The sequence below is a fragment of the Salvia splendens genome, unplaced genomic scaffold (assembly GCF_004379255.2).
Source record: "Salvia splendens isolate huo1 unplaced genomic scaffold, SspV2 ctg36, whole genome shotgun sequence".
NCBI lineage: Eukaryota > Viridiplantae > Streptophyta > Magnoliopsida > Lamiales > Lamiaceae > Salvia > Salvia splendens.
This window is the reverse complement of record NW_024599004.1, coordinates 34,892-55,299: the sequence shown is the minus strand read 5'-3', so window position 1 is coordinate 55,299 and position 20,408 is coordinate 34,892. Positions and strand designations below refer to the sequence as shown.

General features: G+C 35.9%; 3 protein-coding genes across 3 annotated transcripts; 1 reads left to right on the top strand and 2 right to left on the bottom strand.

Moving 5' to 3' along the window:
- Positions 1–202: 202 nt before the first annotated feature.
- On the bottom strand, positions 203–3,052 carry LOC121789871 (probable leucine-rich repeat receptor-like protein kinase At1g35710; the record flags this gene model as incomplete). Its single annotated transcript, XM_042188212.1, has 3 exons — positions 2,479–3,052; positions 535–678; positions 203–418 (listed from the first exon to the last, which is right to left on the bottom strand). Coding segments are annotated over exons 1-3 (934 nt in total), but the record flags the coding sequence as incomplete, so codon positions are not given.
- Positions 3,053–10,080: 7,028 nt separating this feature from the next.
- Positions 10,081–11,487, top strand: LOC121789870 (probable leucine-rich repeat receptor-like protein kinase At1g35710). Its single transcript, XM_042188211.1, has 4 exons — positions 10,081–10,126; positions 10,202–10,342; positions 10,500–10,726; positions 11,143–11,487. The coding sequence occupies exons 1-4, from the start codon at positions 10,081–10,083 to the stop codon at positions 11,485–11,487; spliced, it is 759 nt and encodes a 252-aa protein (XP_042044145.1).
- Positions 11,488–18,701: 7,214 nt separating this feature from the next.
- Positions 18,702–19,783, bottom strand: LOC121789867 (receptor-like protein 9DC3). Its single transcript, XM_042188207.1, has 2 exons — positions 19,348–19,783; positions 18,702–18,942 (listed from the first exon to the last, which is right to left on the bottom strand). The coding sequence occupies exons 1-2, from the start codon at positions 19,781–19,783 to the stop codon at positions 18,929–18,931; spliced, it is 450 nt and encodes a 149-aa protein (XP_042044141.1). The 3' UTR covers positions 18,702–18,928.
- Positions 19,784–20,408: the final 625 nt, after the last annotated feature.

Below are 20,408 nucleotides of genomic sequence, written 5' to 3'. Positions count from 1 at the left end.
GGAATGATACCTGAAATATATATCAAGTTAGTATTAGTTAGGTAGATAATTCAGCAAGTTGAATATTACTAGAGGCAAATGGCTGATAAACTTGTTGGAACACAAGTATAATCTAATTAATTCATCAAGCCCACCAATCTCTTATGGAATCACACCTATAAAAATGTGTGCATACATATACTATAGATAAATAGATTCTTACCGGTTAAACTATTGTTAATGAGGTATAACTCTTGGAGTGCTTTCATGTTGCCAATTTCTTTTGGCAGTGTCCCATTAAGCATGTTATGACTTAATGAAATATAATTCACTGAAGACATGTTAGAAAAAGTCGACGGTAAAGTGCCCGTCAACTTGTTGGAATCAATGGACAACACTAGTAAATTATCAAGCTGGACAATCTCTTGTGGAATAGCACCTATAACAATGTAGAATAATCAAAAGTCAATATATACTCTAATTTTTAACTCCCTACCATACAATTGATAAAATTAAGAAAAATAACAATGATTAACAAAAACAACAGTACCATACCACTTAATGCATTGTTGTCAAGGTATATATACTGAAGGGATGTCATGTTTCCAATTTCTTTTGGAATTGATCCATCAAGTCCAGTGGATGCCATGTTTAACATCTCTAAATTATTAAGATAACCAATCTCTTTGGGAATATTACCTGTGGAATACATAATTCATAAAAAAATTAGTAATATGTAAGATATAATATTTTTTCTAGATATATTTAAACCTAAGAGAATGGTGCTATTAAATACGGTGATTTTAAGTACTTAAACTTCGACACAATAACGATGTAAAATGATAAAAAAAAATAAGTCTAGAGAGGTAAATATACAACCGACCAGTTAAATTATTATTGTAGAGGACTAAATTTTGAAGGGCCGTCAAATTCCAAATAACTTGAGGTACTGGTCCTGTAAATTTGTTAGATTCCATCCACAGTGAATTAACAGGTGAAGATGACCAATCTCTTTTGGAATATCACCTGTGAAACAAAATTTGTTAAACATTTTTAATTTTTTTGTGATTTCTCAAATGCTGATTTTTTTATAAGGTTAATGAGTATGTTCGTTTTTGTTAGGTATATATCATACCTAACCACCTCTAGCAACAAATTAACATGAATTATCTGGTGCACACTAAAATAACGGCAGTGAGTTTCTACAAATAAAAATAAGTAAATCAAATACTCTCCTCCCTCCGTTCCATTTAGTGGAGTCATTTTGCCATTTTTGTACGTTCGATGGTAGTGGAGTCGTTTTCTTTTTTAGTAAAAGTCAACACATTTCTTTCACATACTTTATTATCTCTTTATCTCTCAACCTTTTTCCTTTCCTACTTTAGTATTCATTTACTTAATTCACTTAACACACTTTTTATTAATCACCAGGTCAGAAATAAATGTCTCTACTATTATGGAGCGGAGGGAGTAGTGTATATCTAATTTTGGTGCGTTGAATGAATTAAAGTAATTAAATACGGATTCCCCTAGAAATTCTAACAACGCCGATGATATAAATCAAATAGTGTTAATTTTATCATAAGATCTGTTGTTCTTTTTCTAATTACTAACATATTGTAATTAATCATTGAGCTGTAATTTCAAATATCTCATGTTTGCTCTGCTATAGGTACGTGAATTGGAGTGAGATGCAAAAATTTCAAATATCTCATGTTTGCTTTGCTATAGGTACGTGAATTGGAGTGAGATGCAAAAATTGGTGGAAGGTTGGGGTGGAAAATTAAAGCCCATTTTGCATTTCTTTCTATGGCAACAAGGCCCAAATTCTTTGGACCCATTTATACAGTAGGCTACTACCTATGACACTCAACAAATCACAATACTTTGGTCCAATTAATTGGAAATCTATACTTCACATTGCAATAAATTAAACGGAGATATGCATCCACAATTATTGAGCGAATTTAATGCGGGAAGAATGTAATATTGTGCAAACTCTAAATTATGATCTAGACCGCTAAAAAATATCAACAGATGATAAAATAATAGCAACATAAAATGTCAACACAATGTCAATGGTTGATATTGTATTGACATTTTATGTTGCTACTATTTTGTCATCTGCTGATTTTTTTAACGGTCCAGATCATAGTTTGGAGTTTGTACAATATATGAGTTTACATTTTATCACTACACCGAAGCAAATATCTTTAAATCAAATATACTCCTATCATTTATGAAAAGGAAAAAAATCGGCTCCGAATTTGGCGGAGGTTTGAGCAGACAAGACCTTCTTGGGGAAGATTATTGAGATTCAAACCGAGAATTAGAAAACGTGCAAGCAATATATAAGTGCAACCTCTATTCCATTATGGTGTGACCTTTTAAGAGGTATCCTAAGAACAAAAACATGAAGGCTTAAATAGATCGCCAAAAGCAAATCATGAGGGAAACGCAACAAGATTAAATATATAGATAATTAGAAGATATAAATACCAGTTAAACTGTTGAACCCAAGGAATAATCGAGTGAGCAGTGTCAAGTTTCCAATATCTTTTGGCACCACTCCATGATGGCTATTGTTGTACAAGGAAAGTAGCTCAAGGTTTGAACATAGGCCCAAGCTCGATGGTATTTCTCCATACAGCTTAGTGGAAGATATACGAAGTAATTTGAGGTTGTGAAGACTGTGCTTGCACATGTCGATTGGTAGCTCACTTGACAAAGCATTACTTCTCAAAGTTATTACTTGTATGGATGAGATGTTGAAGATGGAGGCCGGAATCGGACCGTGGAAGGAGTTCTCATTCATGTCTAGTAAAACCAGAGAAGAAAGATTTCCGATTTCAGGTGGAATGGTGCCTACGAGCTGCATATTAGAAATATTCAACTCGGTGACACGGTTATTGATAGGATCACATGTAATTCCTATCCAGTTACAAACAGATGTTTCGGTAGTCCAATTCTTTCTCAGTAAATTGAGAGGATCAAATGTGATGTGAGATTTTAAGGCAAGAAGTGAAGAGCGATCGATATTGGTATTGGTTGCAAAGGCTAAGGTGCAGTCCATTAAACAATGAACTGGTAAAAGAAGCGCAAGTAACAAAAGTTTGGAAAACATATCCATAACCCTTTGTATTTCTTGAGATAATAGGAAGTGAAGATACTTTAGATAGAAATCATAGCATGTTAAGTAACTAATAATTCAGGGGTGAGATCCCCTGCTATCATTAATTCCGTGTTGAATTCTTGCGACAAGACGTAAATAGTTCTTCAAAATTGGTGGTTTTTAAAGAAAAATTTAAGTATGAATTAAGGACTTTTCGAATCCTGTTGTGTTTGGATATGATGAATAACGATTATAATTCCACACTTAGTTGTATAGTTGAATTGAATGAATTAATATAATAATTAAATTATTTGTCTCATAGAAATAAGTTAATTAGGGATGACATTGGTTTTAATGAGTAATTGGTAAAGTAAAAGGAAGTTGAAAACATAGTTGAATTAATGTGGTAGATTGTAGAGCCCCTAAACGATAAAGTAAAAGAGAATGAGAAAAAGTTTTCATCAATACTTCTTCCGTTCCCTCATAGTTGAGTCATTTTTTTATTTTGGGAAGTTCCCTCATAGTTGAGTCATTTCCATATATAGCACTCCCTCCGTCCCAGATAGTTTGTCCCATTTTTTCATTTCGGTTCGTCCCACATAGTTTGTTTCATTTCACATTTTACCATTTTTAGTAGTGGACCGCATATTCCATTAACTCATACTCACATTTTATTATAAAATTAATATATAAAAATAGCACCCACATTCCACTAACTTTTTCAACTCACTTTTTATTACATTTCTTAAAACTCGTGCCCGGTCAAAGTGAGACAAACTATCTTGGACGGAGGGGGTGACTTTTTTTCTCTTTCTTACTTTACTCTCTCATACTTTATTCTCCCTACTTTATTCACTTTTTACTTTATTCTCTCTACCTTTTTTCTCTTTCTTACTTTTTTATATATTTATTTAACACACAACATTTCTTTCTTAAACTCCGTGCTGAAAAGTTTCGCTTCAACTATGAGGGAACGAATGGAGTAGATATAAACTATTTTATGGGACAAACAAAAAAAAAATTTAGCTTATTTCTACAAGATGGAGGAAGTAGTAATTATTATGCATATATAATATATTTTGTAATAATTAACGTAAAATATTATTAAATTATTATTGATAGAGAAAATAATAGTTATATATAATCTTAACATCTAGAGCAGAAGTTGAGTCGAAATAGCATGTTAAAAAAATTCAAGTCCACAAAACGAAAGGAATTAAATTCGAACGTTGGAATATATGCACACATAAATGACTAATGTAGCATTTATATTTGCAACGGCATGCATGGCGTAATCATGTACTCCCTCCGTCCCAAGAAAGATGACCACTTCTTAAGATGATATGGGATATTATGCATGCCAATTTTGATGTATTTAAAAAGGGAGAGAAAAAATTGTTAGGTGTTTAAAAGTAGGAGATATCATATCAGATATGGATAAAGTAAGAGAGATAAAAGATTGTTGATGTTTAAAAGTAGGAGAGATGAAAAAAGTAAGAGAGAGAAAATGATGTTGGGTGTTTAAAAGTAGGAGATATGAATGAAATAAGAAAGAGAAAAGATAATTGAGTATTTTAAATATTTTCTAAATAAAAAAAGGCGTCATCTTGACAAAGAAAATAATATATTGCTATCAATGCTTGAAAATGTTACAAGTAGAAGAAAATGTGGGAATTCGGATGTTGATTGTTGGATAAATTTTGGCAAGAAACTGTCAACTTGATTTGTTGGATTTGTCTTAGGAGACTAAGTGTTGGTCGTTGCCTGCAAAAATTAAAAGAAAATTCAAAACCTGAATTTCAAATGATCAAGAACCCAACATTTTAGAGAGAATTTGAGGTTGAGAAAATATTGTTACGTTATTTCTCAAGGATAATGATCTAATAGAAATCCAACATATTGATACAACTCGAGAAAGAACTAATAAAATGTTTTTGAGAAGATTAGGTCATCCGCAACGCAGTCTCTTATCCGTCTCTTAACCGTCCCATCTCTTAACTATTTATGGACCTCAGTGTACTTTTCACTCCATCTCTTAACTAAGAGACAACACATGCAACCATCCATTTCTTATCTGTCCCTTAACCATCTCATCCCTTAACTATTCATTCAATTTCATTTTTTTATTTTTATTTCCAACAAATTCAATTAATAAAAACACACTTCACTAAATAAAATAAAATTACAACTTAAAATCCTAAAAAAATACATAATTAAATTCGTGGTAAAATAAATAAAAAAAGACATAATTTAAAATACAAATTTATAGAAATTATAAAAACTACTCCGTCGGCGAATCGTCCCTCGAAGGCGGTGGCGGTGCACAGAATGGAGGCGGAATACCAAGTTGTCCCGCCAGATACACAATGCCGGCATGATGGGCTTGATATTGGGCGGGTGTCATCCGGGAAGTGTCCGCCATCGTGGCGGTGAAGTACATGGACATTAGGGAGGAGGGCGGCCCTTGGGAACCCGTCTGGCTTGATTCGTCTCGGCCCCTCCTCCCTCTAGCCGCCTTGGTCCCTTGCGGCCGACGGCGCACATGGGAGGACCCCCATGCATCGTTTGCCGTGCCCTCAACCTCCTGCGAGACAACCTCTTGTGCGGTGCTGCCTGAACCGCCCCTACTAGACGAGTATTGGCCACCCGCCGTGTGCTTCGTGCGTTTCGAGGTCAAGCCCGTGCTGGACTGGACATCGTCGGCCCACCTTTCGACGTCTTTGACGGCCTCCCAAACATCGACATATTTGAATTCTTTGTCGTTGCCGTCGAAATAGACTCGCAAAGCAAATCTCAGAATGTCGGCTCCAATGACTCCGCTTTGGTAATGAGCCGCTTCATTCTTGTAGATGCCGCAGATTTTTTTGACCTCTCTGTCGACTCAGTCAAAATGACTTCGGAGCATCTTCAATATGCGTCGGCGGGACCCCTTCGGCTTAATCTCGTTGTAGGCATCGGTGACCTTTTCCCAAAAGCACTTCCGGGATTGTTGATTCCCGACGATGGGATCGTACGAGACGCTGATCCAGGCGTTGTACAGATCCATCGTGTCCTTGTGGCTGTACGGATGACAACCTACATCCTCCTCCTCCTCGGCCGCCTCCTCCTCTTCCTCCATGGCGTCGAATGCCCTGGAGCTTCCACCGCCTCGTCCTCCTTCCGGATTGGGTTCATCCGGATAATCCTTCCTAATTTGGGATAATCCCTGCGAATACCTCAGGGCGGAGGGACGAGCGTATGCATCCACATCAAAATGGGGTAGTTGGTACCCCGCCGGCGTCAACGAGCCTTAGGTCCCCGGTGTTGACGAACCGGAACCGGAACCGGAACCACCCAAGACATTGTGCATGCCCCCAGTCGCCAAACGCGTTGATGTCAAACCCGCCGGAGCCGCCAGAGTTTCCGTCGCCGGACATTTTGTGATGAAAATTGGAGAGGTTAGATGAAAATTGGAGAGGTTAGATGGAGATGATTTGGGAAGAATAGATGTGTGTTTGTGTGTATAATGATGATGAAATAGGAGTATTTATAGAGTAAAAAAACGGTCGAAAACAGTAACATTACCGTTTGAATTTTTTATTTTTTTATTAAATTCGAATTTTTTTTAAAAAATGATTTATTGCGTCAGCGTGGCGAAGCCCACTCGCAGGCGGCGAGTGGGCGTCACGCCTAGCGCCAGCGCGCGCCACGTCGCGCGGGCGCGTGGCAAGCTGGCGGGCCAGCCGTCTCGGTCGGACGGGCGTCTCGGCGAGACCGGGACGAGACGGGATGCTGCAACGCGTCTCGCTGTCGTCTCGTCTCGGAGGGACGAGATACGAGACACCCGGGCGATGCGTTGCGGGTGCTCTTACATACTCCCTCTGTCCCATAAAAATATGGGCAATGAGTATGACACGGGAATTAAGACAAAATTGGTAAAGTAAGAGAGATGAAGAGAATGATATGGTAAAGTAAGATAGAGGAGGAGAATGGTAGTTAAAGTAGTGTTAGTAGATAGTGAGATTTACATTATTAAATTGATATAACTTTCCAAAAATGGAATGCACATATTTTTATGGGACAGACGAAAATGGAAAGTGCACATATTTTTATGGGACATATGGGACGGAGTGAGTACATAATAGATGTCACATTTTCTTTTTTAGTTTGTCGCACAAAAAATGTTATATTACCATTTTTGGAAAAAGTTCTTTCTCACATTAATATAAAAATTATATTTTCTCTTTCCATTAAACACACAAAACAAAACCTCCTAAAATCCTATGCTGTCCCACAAGTGTGACATCTTTTGTGGGACGGAGGGACGGAGGTAGTATAATCTAAGGCTATATATATCCCTATATAATAATAGTATATCGCAAAGAAAGCTAGCTAAATATATTTCAACCCATATAAATTTCACACCTATATATGTTACAATAATACAAGGCATATTAAATATCAGCAGTCAGCACCATGTCTATGATTATATCATTATTATCATAATATATTAGTATGAATTTTCAACACCTATGTCAATGATTTTATCATTATTATCATATTATATTTTTCTCATGAATGTATAAATAAGACAAACACATTTGGCACTTCCCAACTTGGACTACGCCACTTATTATATAACAGCTGCCAATTCATATTCTGTAGCCCAAGATAATGGGTATTCTTATTACTTGCAGAATGAGATTTTCTTCTTAATTTCTCAAAAGTTATTAAATATAGTGTTCGTATAAATTAAGTACTGTCTCCGCCACTCCCTTTGCCACCGTGAGTGTTTTCTTATTCTTTTTGGGCTTTTTTTAGCCAAAAAAAAAAAACAATACAATTAATTTACTAAATCTTGTGGCCAAAAAGAGTGTCTCACTTGTAGACATTCTTATACTTTAACGGTTTAACCCCTTGAGGACTAAGTTTATGTCTGCACATTGCATTTGGCTATTTAATGGGGAGGATTATAAAAATCTTGCTCGGTCAATGCAATTTTACCAATCGTACATGAGTGAAAAAATTATTTTGTGAAATTAAACTAATATAAAATAGATGACGTTCCAAGTAGATGATATTCTCCTCGTAGGGTTGAATCTAGTTAGTTGCTTCGTCAATCTTCTACATATTCCTTGTGTTGCTCGGTATTCCCAAAATATGGATTATGGATTTTAGGATATTGTAGTACATATTAATTTTTTGTTCTCCGATTTAAAGCCCTGTAGGCGTAGTTATACTCCCTCCGTCCTTATTAAGTGATACACATTCTTTTTTTCGGATTTCCCTAGCTAAATGAGTCATTTCGTTTTTTAGCCCTCTCTTTCTTTACTTTTTTCTCTCTACTTGTTAATCTATCTTACTTCGTTCTCTTTACTTAGTTACAAAACTATGCTTTCTTAAACTAAAAGTAATGTCTCACTTATTGAGGGACAGAGGGAAGTACCATATAGTGTTGAGCGATGTGATAGGACTCAAATCACATGAAGTCTATCTAATGTGGGTTAAGATTGCCCTAACGATTTGACATCAAAAGACAAGTTTATTACTCCCTCCGTCCCCATATGTGTCCTACTTTGACCTGACACGAGTTTTTAAGAAATGTAATAGAAAGTGGGTTGAAAAAGTTAGAAGGTTTTTTTTTAAAAAAAAAAAAAAAATTAACTTCATAAATTTATATCATATATATGAAGGAGGAAATTACAAATCAACTCCTGTAACAAGGAGGAAAGACAAATTACGCCACCCAGGGTTCGAACTCGAGACCTCCAGGATGGACGCGGGTATCCAGCACCCTTTACCGCTAGGCAAAGGGGGCTTGGATTGAAAAAGTTAGAAGGTTGTGTGTCCTACTTTTATGTATTAGTTTTATAATAAAATGTGAATGAAAATGAGCTAATGGAATGTGGGGTCCACTACCAAGAGTGGTAAAAGTGAAGTGGGATAATTAATATGGCACACACCAAAATAGAAATACTAAGACACATAATGGAGGACGAAGGAAGTACTAAAATTCTCGTATAACTGACTTGGCAGAGTCACATTGTTGCTCAGCTAGAGTGGCTCGGTCTAGTCATGCTCGCTAAACTCTTTCTGCCTCTCTCGGTGATATATATCATTGGGTCGGATACTCTTTTTGAACTCTACATTTTTCAATTCCAAACACTTATCTTATTAATCTAATTTTTAATTGAAACGCTCGTAACGAGAAAAAATTTTACGGAGTCAAACTGGCAATAACGTGAATTAGATATTTCCTAGATTACATGATCCAACAAGCTAAAACTTATTGAATACCGAAAATTGGCAACAGTAACCATTTAGGGCTTCCATATTCCATTACCAAAACAACCTATCGAAGCTCCTATTAGGAAACCACATCCATATCCAAAACCACCGGTCTCCAACCTGAATCCATCCACAAAAGTAGAATCCTCACTTTCTGAGGAGAAGCCATGGGATCTTGCTTGCATTTTTTAGTCAGAGGAAGTCCACATAATCCCGAGTTCCGAATGAAGGAGCTGTTATCAAATGTCGAAAACTGGCCGCCAGACTGAGGAATCTCTCCGACAAGATCATTCATTGAAAGATTTAACGCTGAAAGAAAATTCAACATCGTCAGCTTCCGAGGAATCTCACCATTCAGTCGGTTTGAAGACAAGTCTAATGATTCCAATGCTTTCACGCTTCCAATGGTATGGATTATTCATTTTTGTTAATCATTATTAATTTTCTTATTTAATCTAATTAATTAAGTTTTATTGATGAATATACATTTTTATAGGCGTTATCCCACATGAGGTTGGGCAGCCTAACAATTTACTAACTTTATCCATTATAGGTGCTATTCCACATGAGATTGGACAGCTTACCAATTTACTAACTTTGTCCATTGATTCGAACAAGTGGCGGGCTCTTTACCGTCGACCCTTTTTAAACATGTCTTCTGTGAAGTATATTTCATTGAGTCATAACACACTAAGTGGGACATTGCCAAGAGAAATTGGTACATGAAAGAGCTCCAAGAATTATACCTCATCAACAATACTTTAACCGGTACAAGTATATAATTTACACATTTGTATATATGTTTGATGGAAAAAATGACTAATTTTTTTCATACTTTCATAGGTGTGATTCCAGAAGAGATTGGTGGACTAGATAAATTAGTTGCATTATACATGAATCGCAACAAGCTCATCGGCCCTTTGCCTCGAGTCTTCAAGTTGAAATCACTTACAGCATTATCTCTCAACAAGAATGCTTTGACTGGTATCCCATCATATATAAATTTCACAACATTATCGGTTAGGGTTTTTGGAAAAATCATTAGTCGCTTAACCGACTAATTGGTTCAGTTATTAACCGAACCGATTAACCATCCTATACTCACAGTATCTAATTAATACCTACTTGCTATATATTTCAGGTATGATTCCGGGGGAGTTGTTCACTGCCAATATTAAGAGTATTGATCTCTCCGATAACCATTTCCAAGGTTCCATACCGCCAGCTATTGGAAGATCCCTCAACTTAACTTATCTCAACGTGGCGAATAACAATCTCTCCGGTTCTATACCTTCCACCATTTGCAAATTGAGATTCCTTGAATTCTTGATCTATCCAACAACCACCTGCAGGGGCCACTTCCCAAGTGTTTAGGAGAGCTGAGTAAATCCTTGCAAGTTCTGCATTTGAAGTGCTTGAATTTGTCTCGTAACAATCTCAATGGAAGATACCATCATCTATTGGAAATGCGAAAGGATTGGAATCATTAGACTTGTCTTCAAACCGATTGAATGGAGAGATTCCTCAGCAGTTGACAATGTTGATTTTTTCTTTCTAAGTTAAATCTATCGGTGAACGATCTTGTTGGAGAGATTCCTCAATCCGGCTGGTTTGGGAAATTTGATAATACCTCATTTATTGGGAACCTGGGATTATGCGGATTTCCACTGACTAAAAAATGCAAGCAAGTTATCAGGTCGCCTCCTCCAGAACGTGAGGATTCTAATTTTGTGGATGAATTTGGTTAGTGACTGGTGGTTTTGGGTTATGGATGTGCTTTCCAGATGGAAGTTTTGATAAGTTGTTTTCTCTACAAAAACGACAACTTCCAGGGCATTAGCATCCGGGACAAGATTTGGGTTCGGACCACAAATCATGTGTTGTGGTCCCGGCCTGACAGCGTAGCAGGAGTACGGGCAGGCATACGGCCGCCAACGCGGTGTGAGGCTGCTGTCCGAGCTTGGCAGCGTTGCAGGAGTAGGGTGTGGCGCAAGCCGGGGCAGGCCAAGGGCCACCAACGCGGTGTGAGGCCGCTGTCTCTGCCTGGCAGCATTGTAGGAGTAGGGGGGGGTGTGGAACAAGCCAAGGCAGGCCTAGGGCCGCCAACACAGTGTGAAGGCCGCGTCTAAAACGTTGTCTGGTCCCAAATGCGGCATGTAATTTTTGGATTGTAAATTATATTTTAAATTAATTTTGGATTGTAAATTATTTTTAATCCAAAAATTTATAAATTTCAATTATGTACTTTTTGTGTTTATTAATGTCGTTTTTATTTCTTTATTTTGGTTTTATAAATAACTATAAAATTTTATGATAATTAAACAAAATGAAAAAATAAAATTAAGTTGTGGTATAGTAGAGAGATATGAGGGTTATTTGGGTTGTGGCTCACAAAATGAGGGAATGATGATGTGAATATGTGATTGATGTGTTATGAGTTGGGGAATGATTATATGAAGGTTGGTATAGATTGGGGTCCTTGTGGATGACCAAAGCACATTTTTTATTCAATTAAGGAAGTTAATACTTTGTTCTAAATCAATGACCCGCACTTCTAAATACATTACCTACACCCTAATGTGTGAACTAGTAATTTTTTATTCACCAACATGATCTTCAAATTTTAGAATGCTTTTTCCCAATACTACTGAACCATGCTTGATAAATAACAACAAAAGCAATAGGCGACATAATACATTTTAATTTCAATTTTCACATTTTCCTCCACTATTTGTGTTTCTTTTCCATACCTAATACTACTACAAGAACCAATCAAAACTCTAGCTCTTTCTAAACAAATTTATGCATTTAGCTAATTAAATAAAAAAACATACCCAATTTCAACAGTAAATATAATCAAATAACTCATTAACTTTAATTTAGTAATCTAACAACATAACCGAATCGAATAATTAGAATTCAATTTCATAACTTTGATACAAGGTACCAAGTGATAACTTCAACCTTTTCAATGGCAATTGCTCATAGCTTGACACAAGTTACACCAAAACGAGGGGGGCAATTTCAATTTCCAACAGATTCACCAAATACAATTATGCAAACATATATTCACACACCCAACCCAATAAAATGAACTAAAAATTCACTACGAAGTTTGCAAGCAAAAATACAAAGCATACCGTAGAAGTCGGCTAAGTGGGTAATGACGATTGACGAACTGAGTGGCGCATAGTAAAGATGGTTAAGTCGTTAAGAGGCGAAGAGGGTTCCGATAGGAATTTTGTTTAAATGTTCAATGAATTGGGTTGAAATGTTTAATGAATTGGGCTTCGTTTTGGATTTGGTTGGACGCTTGGGCTAATGGCCTGTTTTGGAATGGGCCAAATGGTTGTTCTTTAGGAATGAGATTTAATAATTGATGTTTAGAGGTTAAATGGAGAGAGAATAGCGTATCAAACAGAATAAAAGTATATGAGAGAAAAGACATGGAAAAATAGGACGATGAATAAAATTTTTGCCAGAAAAAAAGATAGTGTAAATAACTTGGGATAACATGAAATAGATTAATAAGTAGTCTTGAGACTCTGAGAGAGTAGTATTCAAATTCAATGTTAAAGTGATTATAGATTATTTATCAGTTATCATTTTTGACACTACCTCAGAAAATAATCGTATAGGAATTATTGTTGAATTCAGTTTTTATTTGATAATAGGAGTAATAGATCATTCTGGCTTGTATACTCTTGAGAAACATTAATCTTTATTTGGAGCCTAGTAGTAAAATTTATCTAGTTTTATGAAACATAAAATAATCAATAGAAATAGTCATTTTAGATCGCAAGGACGCCCTAATATTTCCTTAGGATTAACAAGCAACGCTACCGTCCCCACTCCGATTTGCGTTAAATTTTTTTTGAAGGGGATGAAGACGTCAAACGACGTTGTTTTGATATTTTTTAAAGCTTGATTTGTGAAATCAGAAGAAGATGCAAAACCGATCGATTTTAATTTTCATTTCCATTTCCATTTTCCTTTTTACATCTTTGGCATTGAAACGGTATAATTTGGATGTATAGGAGAAATTTTTTCATTTCAGTTTCATAAACTATAATGGTTTTTTTACCTATTGGCATATCAAACTTATCCAAATTATAAAAACAAAAAGCATTTCATAATTCATTACATATAGTTTTATTCAAACAAAACAGTAATAGTATAAGGAACGATGTTACACAATTAAGTATAATAAGAACATGTGCTATGGCAGTATGAAAATGGGCCATCATTCACCTGCATGAATGCATGTGCATGGTAGGGGTGTGTGTATACATAGTAGTATAGTTTAACATAAAGAAACCCTAGACACAATAATACTAAGCACAATTTGGCGAACATCTTGGTGGAGCTGGATGGTCTAGTCGATTCTAGCACACGGCGGTTCTGCATCCGACGTTTATTTACTTTTGATGACAGCTGAGGAAGGGCTGGCCGACAACTGCCTCTCTTTGCTTTAGGCGAAGGTGGCAGCCGAAGCTCAATGGGCGGAGGCGACGGTGGCGAGGGTACACAGTCATGAACAACAAGAGTTGTGTGTGAAAATGGAGGGTTGCCAACTAGGGTTTGATCCATGAGAGAAATATCATTACCCGAGAATGGTTTTATCACACATTGTGAGAATATCAGTTGAAGCATAATCAGTGAAAATGTCAAGAAATTCATTCAAACTCCTTTCTCAGTATTAATTTGCATGCATTTATTGAAAAAAAACAAGTGTTCAGCCACATATATATATATGTAGAAAATATTTGACATTAATAAAATCAGTTGAAGCAAATTACAATCTGGGCTAAAGACTTTGGCAACGAGATTCAAAGTCCAGATATGGTAAATTAACCTCAAATTTCCGATGTTGGAATTCTTTTGTTGGACAAATTAATCAAAACAGAAACACTCAAATTCTGAATAAAGCAGCATAATATAGTATTATACTTATAACAAAAATCAAATTTGGGCTGCATTAGGGAAAATTTGCTTTAACAAATTTTCCCTAATGCAGCCCGTCTTCTGGTGAAGGCATTCGACTCTTACTTCTCTAATAAGAGTGGAGACCAAAGAAAGGGTGTGAATTCAGACCAAAGAATGCATTGGTGTGAATTTAGACTATAGTTGATGGACCGTATACATCAAGAATAAAGTAATGTAAGAACTAAGTGAAAAATGATGAAAACTTACCCGGTCAACGCAGTTTGACCGACAAAAGTTTTAATTTGTGAAATTAAGCTATATATAGTTGACCTACCTTCCAAGCATATGGTCGCGGGTATATTAATTTTTCTCTAAATCGATTCTCGGTGAGTGAGAAATAATTGATCAAAGTTTGCTGCTTGAAAATGAAGTTATGAGATTAATTTATGTGTTTATTAATCTTACATTAGAAAATGAACCTTTTATAATCTTGTATATTTAGGTGGCGTTCGGTTGCTATGACTAATATCATGAGACTATCCATCTAAGATTAAGTTGTAGGATTATTTTAGTTGGAGGGGGGAGGCTATGACTAATTATCATGAGATTATTCATCTAGGATTCAATCTTATTAACCAAACATGATGCATATTAATCATGAGATTTAATCTGGCAACCGAACACCCCCTTAAGAGACTAATACATTATTTGTAATACTAATTAAGTGCGCAAGTGATGGTTGAAAAATCCCACACATGTGACGTTGTCGCGCCGAGGCCACAAGTTGGGATCTTGTGCCTGGGCAATTGGTATTGGGGTTGTTTTTAAGGCCTGTTTGCGGCTTGAGATGTTACACGAGGAATACAAGTAAAGAGCACAGAAGATCATGGACTATATTTTTTTGAGATAACCTGAAAGTAATATTGCATGGTATTGGTCGAAGCCAGCTCCTCGTATATTGATTCGATGTGATAACCCAAACTATTATTGGTAGGCAAAAACGGCCTTATATAAGTAAGTGTCGATATATTCGTCGACGGCATAATATCATGAAACATTTGATTACAACATGTATTATTTCAGTTTAAAACCCACAAGATAAGAATAATCATAATGATAATCAACCATAATTAATGGAGATCCCAGAGTGACTCGGTCTAGTCATGCTCTCTAAACTCATTCTACTTCTCTCGGTGATCTCATTGGGCCGGGTCACTGTTTTGAACTCTACACTTTGTCAATTCCAAACAATTATCTTAGTTTCTATTTTACAAATGAAGTGGTCATAGTAAGAAAAAAAGGTTACTATATTAAATTGACAATAACATGAACTACATATTTCATACATTACATGATCAAACAAGCTAAAACTTATTGAATACCGAAAATTGGTTCAGGTAACCATTAATTAGGGCTTGCATAATCCAATACCAAACAACCTATCAAACCTCCTACTTATTACGAAACCATTAATTAGGGTTTTCAAATTGGTTCTAGTAACCATTAATTAGGGCTTGCATATTCCAAGAATCCATCAAGGATTGAAGACTATATAATATTAAAATGGATCGATGTTACAGTATGAAGAAGAGCGTGCATGGTGGTGTACCGTGTATGTGTACAATACAATAAATACATAGTAGTAAAGTTTTGACATAAAGAAACTCTAGACACAACAAATACTAGTGAGGACAATATGGCAAACAACTTGGTGGAGGTGGCGAAGGTGGTCGACGCATTACTTTAACAAGATGTTTTTTGACTTCTGACGGCGGAGGAAGGTCTGGCCAACGACTGCCTCTCTTTGCTTTAGGCCAAACTGGCGGGTAGTGGAAATCAAGGGTCGGAGGCGACGGTGGCGAGGGTACATAGTCATAAACAGCAAGAGTTGTGTGTGAAAATGAAGGGTTGCCAATTAGGGTTTGATCCAAGAGAGAATATCAAGGGCAGAGAATGGTTTTCTCACACATTGTGAGAAATCCACATGAAGCATAATCAGCAAAAATGTCAAAAAGAAATGCATTGAAACTACTTACTCAGTTTTAATTTGCATGCACATATTGAAATAAACACAAGTGGTCAGTCACATATATATAGGAAAATATTTGACATTAGCAAAAATCAGTTGAAGCAAATCACAATCCGGGTTAATGACTTTGGCAATGAGATTAAAGTCCAAATTTGCTAAATTAGCCTCAAATTTCCGATGTGGAATTCCTTGTGTTTGGATAAATTAATCAAAGCAGAATTACTCAAAATTCCGAAATGAAGCACCATAATAATATTACTACTAATAAAAGTCAAATGTTGCTTTAATAAATTTTCCCACACGCAGCCCGTCTTCTGGTCAAGGCATTTAACTCTTGCTTCTATCTGATAAGTGCAGAGACCAGAAAGGGTGCGAATTCACACCAAAGTCGGACTGAGTAATAGATCTACAATGAAATGAGAACTAAGCAAAATATGTTATAATCTTGCCTAGCAGTTTGACCTATTTTATAAGTGATAAAGTTTTTAATTATATAAAATTAAACAATATAGAATCGTTCCACGTTAGATGATCATAATATATTTTTTTTTCTAAGTCATTCCCAACAAGTGAGAAATACTGAATTAAAGTTTATCAATTAAATACTCCCACTGTTCCACGAGAATATGCACTATTTCCTTTTTAATTCATCACACAAGAATATGCACTTTCTAATTTTGGAAACTATTTTCTTTCTAATGAGTGAGACTCATTCTTTACTAATAATACTTTGATTACTTTTTCTCTCTACCTCTCTCTTTACCAATTTTGCATTTGTTAATCACACATTGCGTACATAAGATTAATTAATGTGTTAATCATACGTATATGATGGAAATTCCGTTAATGTTTTTAAAAGGCTGAATCATTAACCGTAATAATTATATGTACAAGTGATGGAATTTAGCACCCAGAAGCGCGCACCTACGTGTCGAGGCTGTGGGCTGGACAATTGGTTTTTGGGCTTGATCGGGGCTTAAGTCATTACACGAGAAATCTAAACAGAGAGCATTGAAAAGCTCTCAAAATTATGCGCTACATTTTTCGAGATAAACCCAGTATTGAGCGGTACTGTGATGCAAACTGAATATATGACACAACAAGTGGTATGGCTTACTATTTCCTCCGTCCCACATAATATGCACTCTTTCCTTTTTAGTCAATCCCACAAGACACGCACTTTTTAATTTGGAAACTCTTTTCATTCTCACTAATAATACTTTAATTACTTTTTTTATCTCTTTTCCTTTTTCAATTGTGTATTAAAACTCGTTTCCAACCCAAATGCATATTCTTATGAGTCGGAGAGAATATTACTATTGGGGGTGGAACTGTTCCGCGGTGATCAACAATAAAGATGTGAATAACTCGATCAACCCTGAAAACTTTCAAAGAAGACAATTCATGGATTAAACTAACAATTTAATACAGGGCCCCTCCATGGACAAAAGTGAATAACTTTGACATTTTCAAGAAAGACAATAGTTCATGTATTAATTCATTGTGATCGCCAAACTACTATTAGCAGGGAAAATGTATTATATAATGATAAGTCTCAGCATATTCTTCGACACCATAATACAATTAGACATTTGATCACAATATTGGGTTATTTTAGTTTGGAATCCACCGTAAGAATAATCATAATGGTAACTCAATCATGATGATTATGAAAATTGTGAAAACACTGTTTATGTTTATTCTCAATTAAGTGTTGAAAACTAGACAACAGGTGAAGTTAATAATGATTTTTAATGATTCCTAAAAATATTGAGTAAGTATGAGCAATTGATATGTTGTTATATGTTTGTCAAACTGATACTCTCTGTCCTAGCCTAAGTGAGACAAGAAAGAAAGAATAAAGTAAGAAAAATGATAAAGTAAAAAGAAGAAATAACGTAGAAAGAGAAAAAGAGAATAAAGTAGAAAGAGAGAAGGTAAAGTATGAGCGAGAAGATGATAAAGTAGAAGATATGAGCGATTTAATTATTCCCAAAAAAGGAAACGTTTCACTTAGATTAGGACGTATCAAAAAGAAATATGTCTCACTTAGGTTGGGACTGAAGGAGTATATTTACATTGTCAAGCATAAATTCACAAGTTCTCATTTTAAGATAGTTTTCAATTGATCTACGTGCTAAATTTGTATCTATAAATAAGTAAACATAAATTCTCATTATTTCAACTCGGAATAACAAGAATTATCTTATTTCGGGCCAACCCCATGGGGCATTGGTTAATTTTGAAATACATGTGATATTTAATGGCGGATGTAGGGAGTATGAATTATGGATTTGTGGGTTATAGTTTTGAGCAACATTAATTTGTGATAGGATTCAAATCACATAATGTCTATCCAAGGTAAGGAAAAGATTTGGTGTCCAAAAACAAGTTTATTCTACAATTTCCCTGTAACTAACTCGGGGGAGTCACATTGTTGCCTAAAGTGATTCGGTCTAGTCTTTGGATTCATTCTCCTTTTCTAGATGATCTCATTGGGTTGGGTCTAACCGATTTGTACTCAGAATCATAACACGTCCTCCCTCCGTTCCGCTTTAGGAGTCCCGGTTGATCAATTTCGGGCATCCCGCTTTAGGAGTCCCGGCTGGGATAAACTAATAAAAAATGCCTACAAAGTAAGTTAGAAAGTGTTAAAAGTGAGTCACAACATCCACTATAACATTTATTTATTACACACTCAATTAAAAGTGGATCTCAACATCCACTACAATATTTATTTATTACACACTCAAACACTTTCTTAAAACATGTGTCCGACTCAACCGGGACTCTTAAAGCGGGAAAGAGGGAGTATTAAATTAAACTGACAATAACATAGAATTAGATATTTCACGGATTACATGATGAAACAAACTCAAACTTACTGAACACCGAAAATTGGTTGCAGTAACCATTTAGGGCTTCCATATTTTATTATAAAACAACCCATCAAAACTCCTATTACGAAACCACATCCGTATCCCCAAAACCACCGGTCGCCAACTAAATCCATCCACAAAATTAGAATCCTCACTTTCTTGAGGAGGAGCCATGGGATCTTGCTTGCAATTTTTTGTTAGAGGAAATCCGCATAAGCCCGAGTTCCGAATGAAGGAGCTGTTATCAAATGTCGAAAACTGGCCACCAGACTGAGGAATCTCTCCGACAAGATCATTCATTGATAGATTTAATGCTGAAAGAAAATTCAGCATCGTCAGCTTCCGAGGAATCTCACCATTCAGTCGGTTTGAAGACAAGTCTAATGATTCCAGTGCTTTCACACTTCCAAGGGATGATGGTATATGCCCTGTGAGACTGTTGTAAGACAAATTCAAGTACTTGAGTGAATTAAGATTCCCTATGGAATCCGGAATCTCTCCCGAGAATCTGTTCCTGGACATGTCAATGGTAATGAATGTTTTCAAGATTCTGACCAATGGTTGATTTGTCCCTTTCAAAACAAACTCCATTGATTCCTCATATTTTCTGAACCACTTACTGTTGGATATTTGACACACAAAATATAGGAACACTCAACAAGGATGAAATATGGAGGATAGTATTAATAAGCTTCTCGCCAAAAGGGATTACAAAATACACAAAAGTGCTTCAGCACAACACAACTCTCAATCTTCCTCACTTTGAGCTACGGCTCTTTAACTCACTCACAATTCTAACTTGATTTTTTTATATTGAAATACAATTCCCTATTTATAGATGTTAAATTGCCAGCTATATGCTACGTCACCTACTAGATATCACTTTCTACTTAATTAGGAAGCCATCAAATGCCATCCACAAAACACCACCGCCTAATGTAGTGCATGTGTGGCTACCTTTTTAGCCATGAATTACTCACAAGTTTACACTACTATGATAAGGTGGTGATGCAGCACCTTCATCACCATTCCTTAAATGTGAAGAAATTGAGGTTACTAATTTCAACATCCTCCCGTAAGCTCAATTCTTCATGGTTTTCATGCCGAGCATAAATTTCAATCTTCTAAAAACATCGTTCTTTAGCGGCTTCGTAAATATGTCTGCAATTTGATCCTGTGACTTGCAGTACACTAACTCCACTTCATTTTGGTTCAC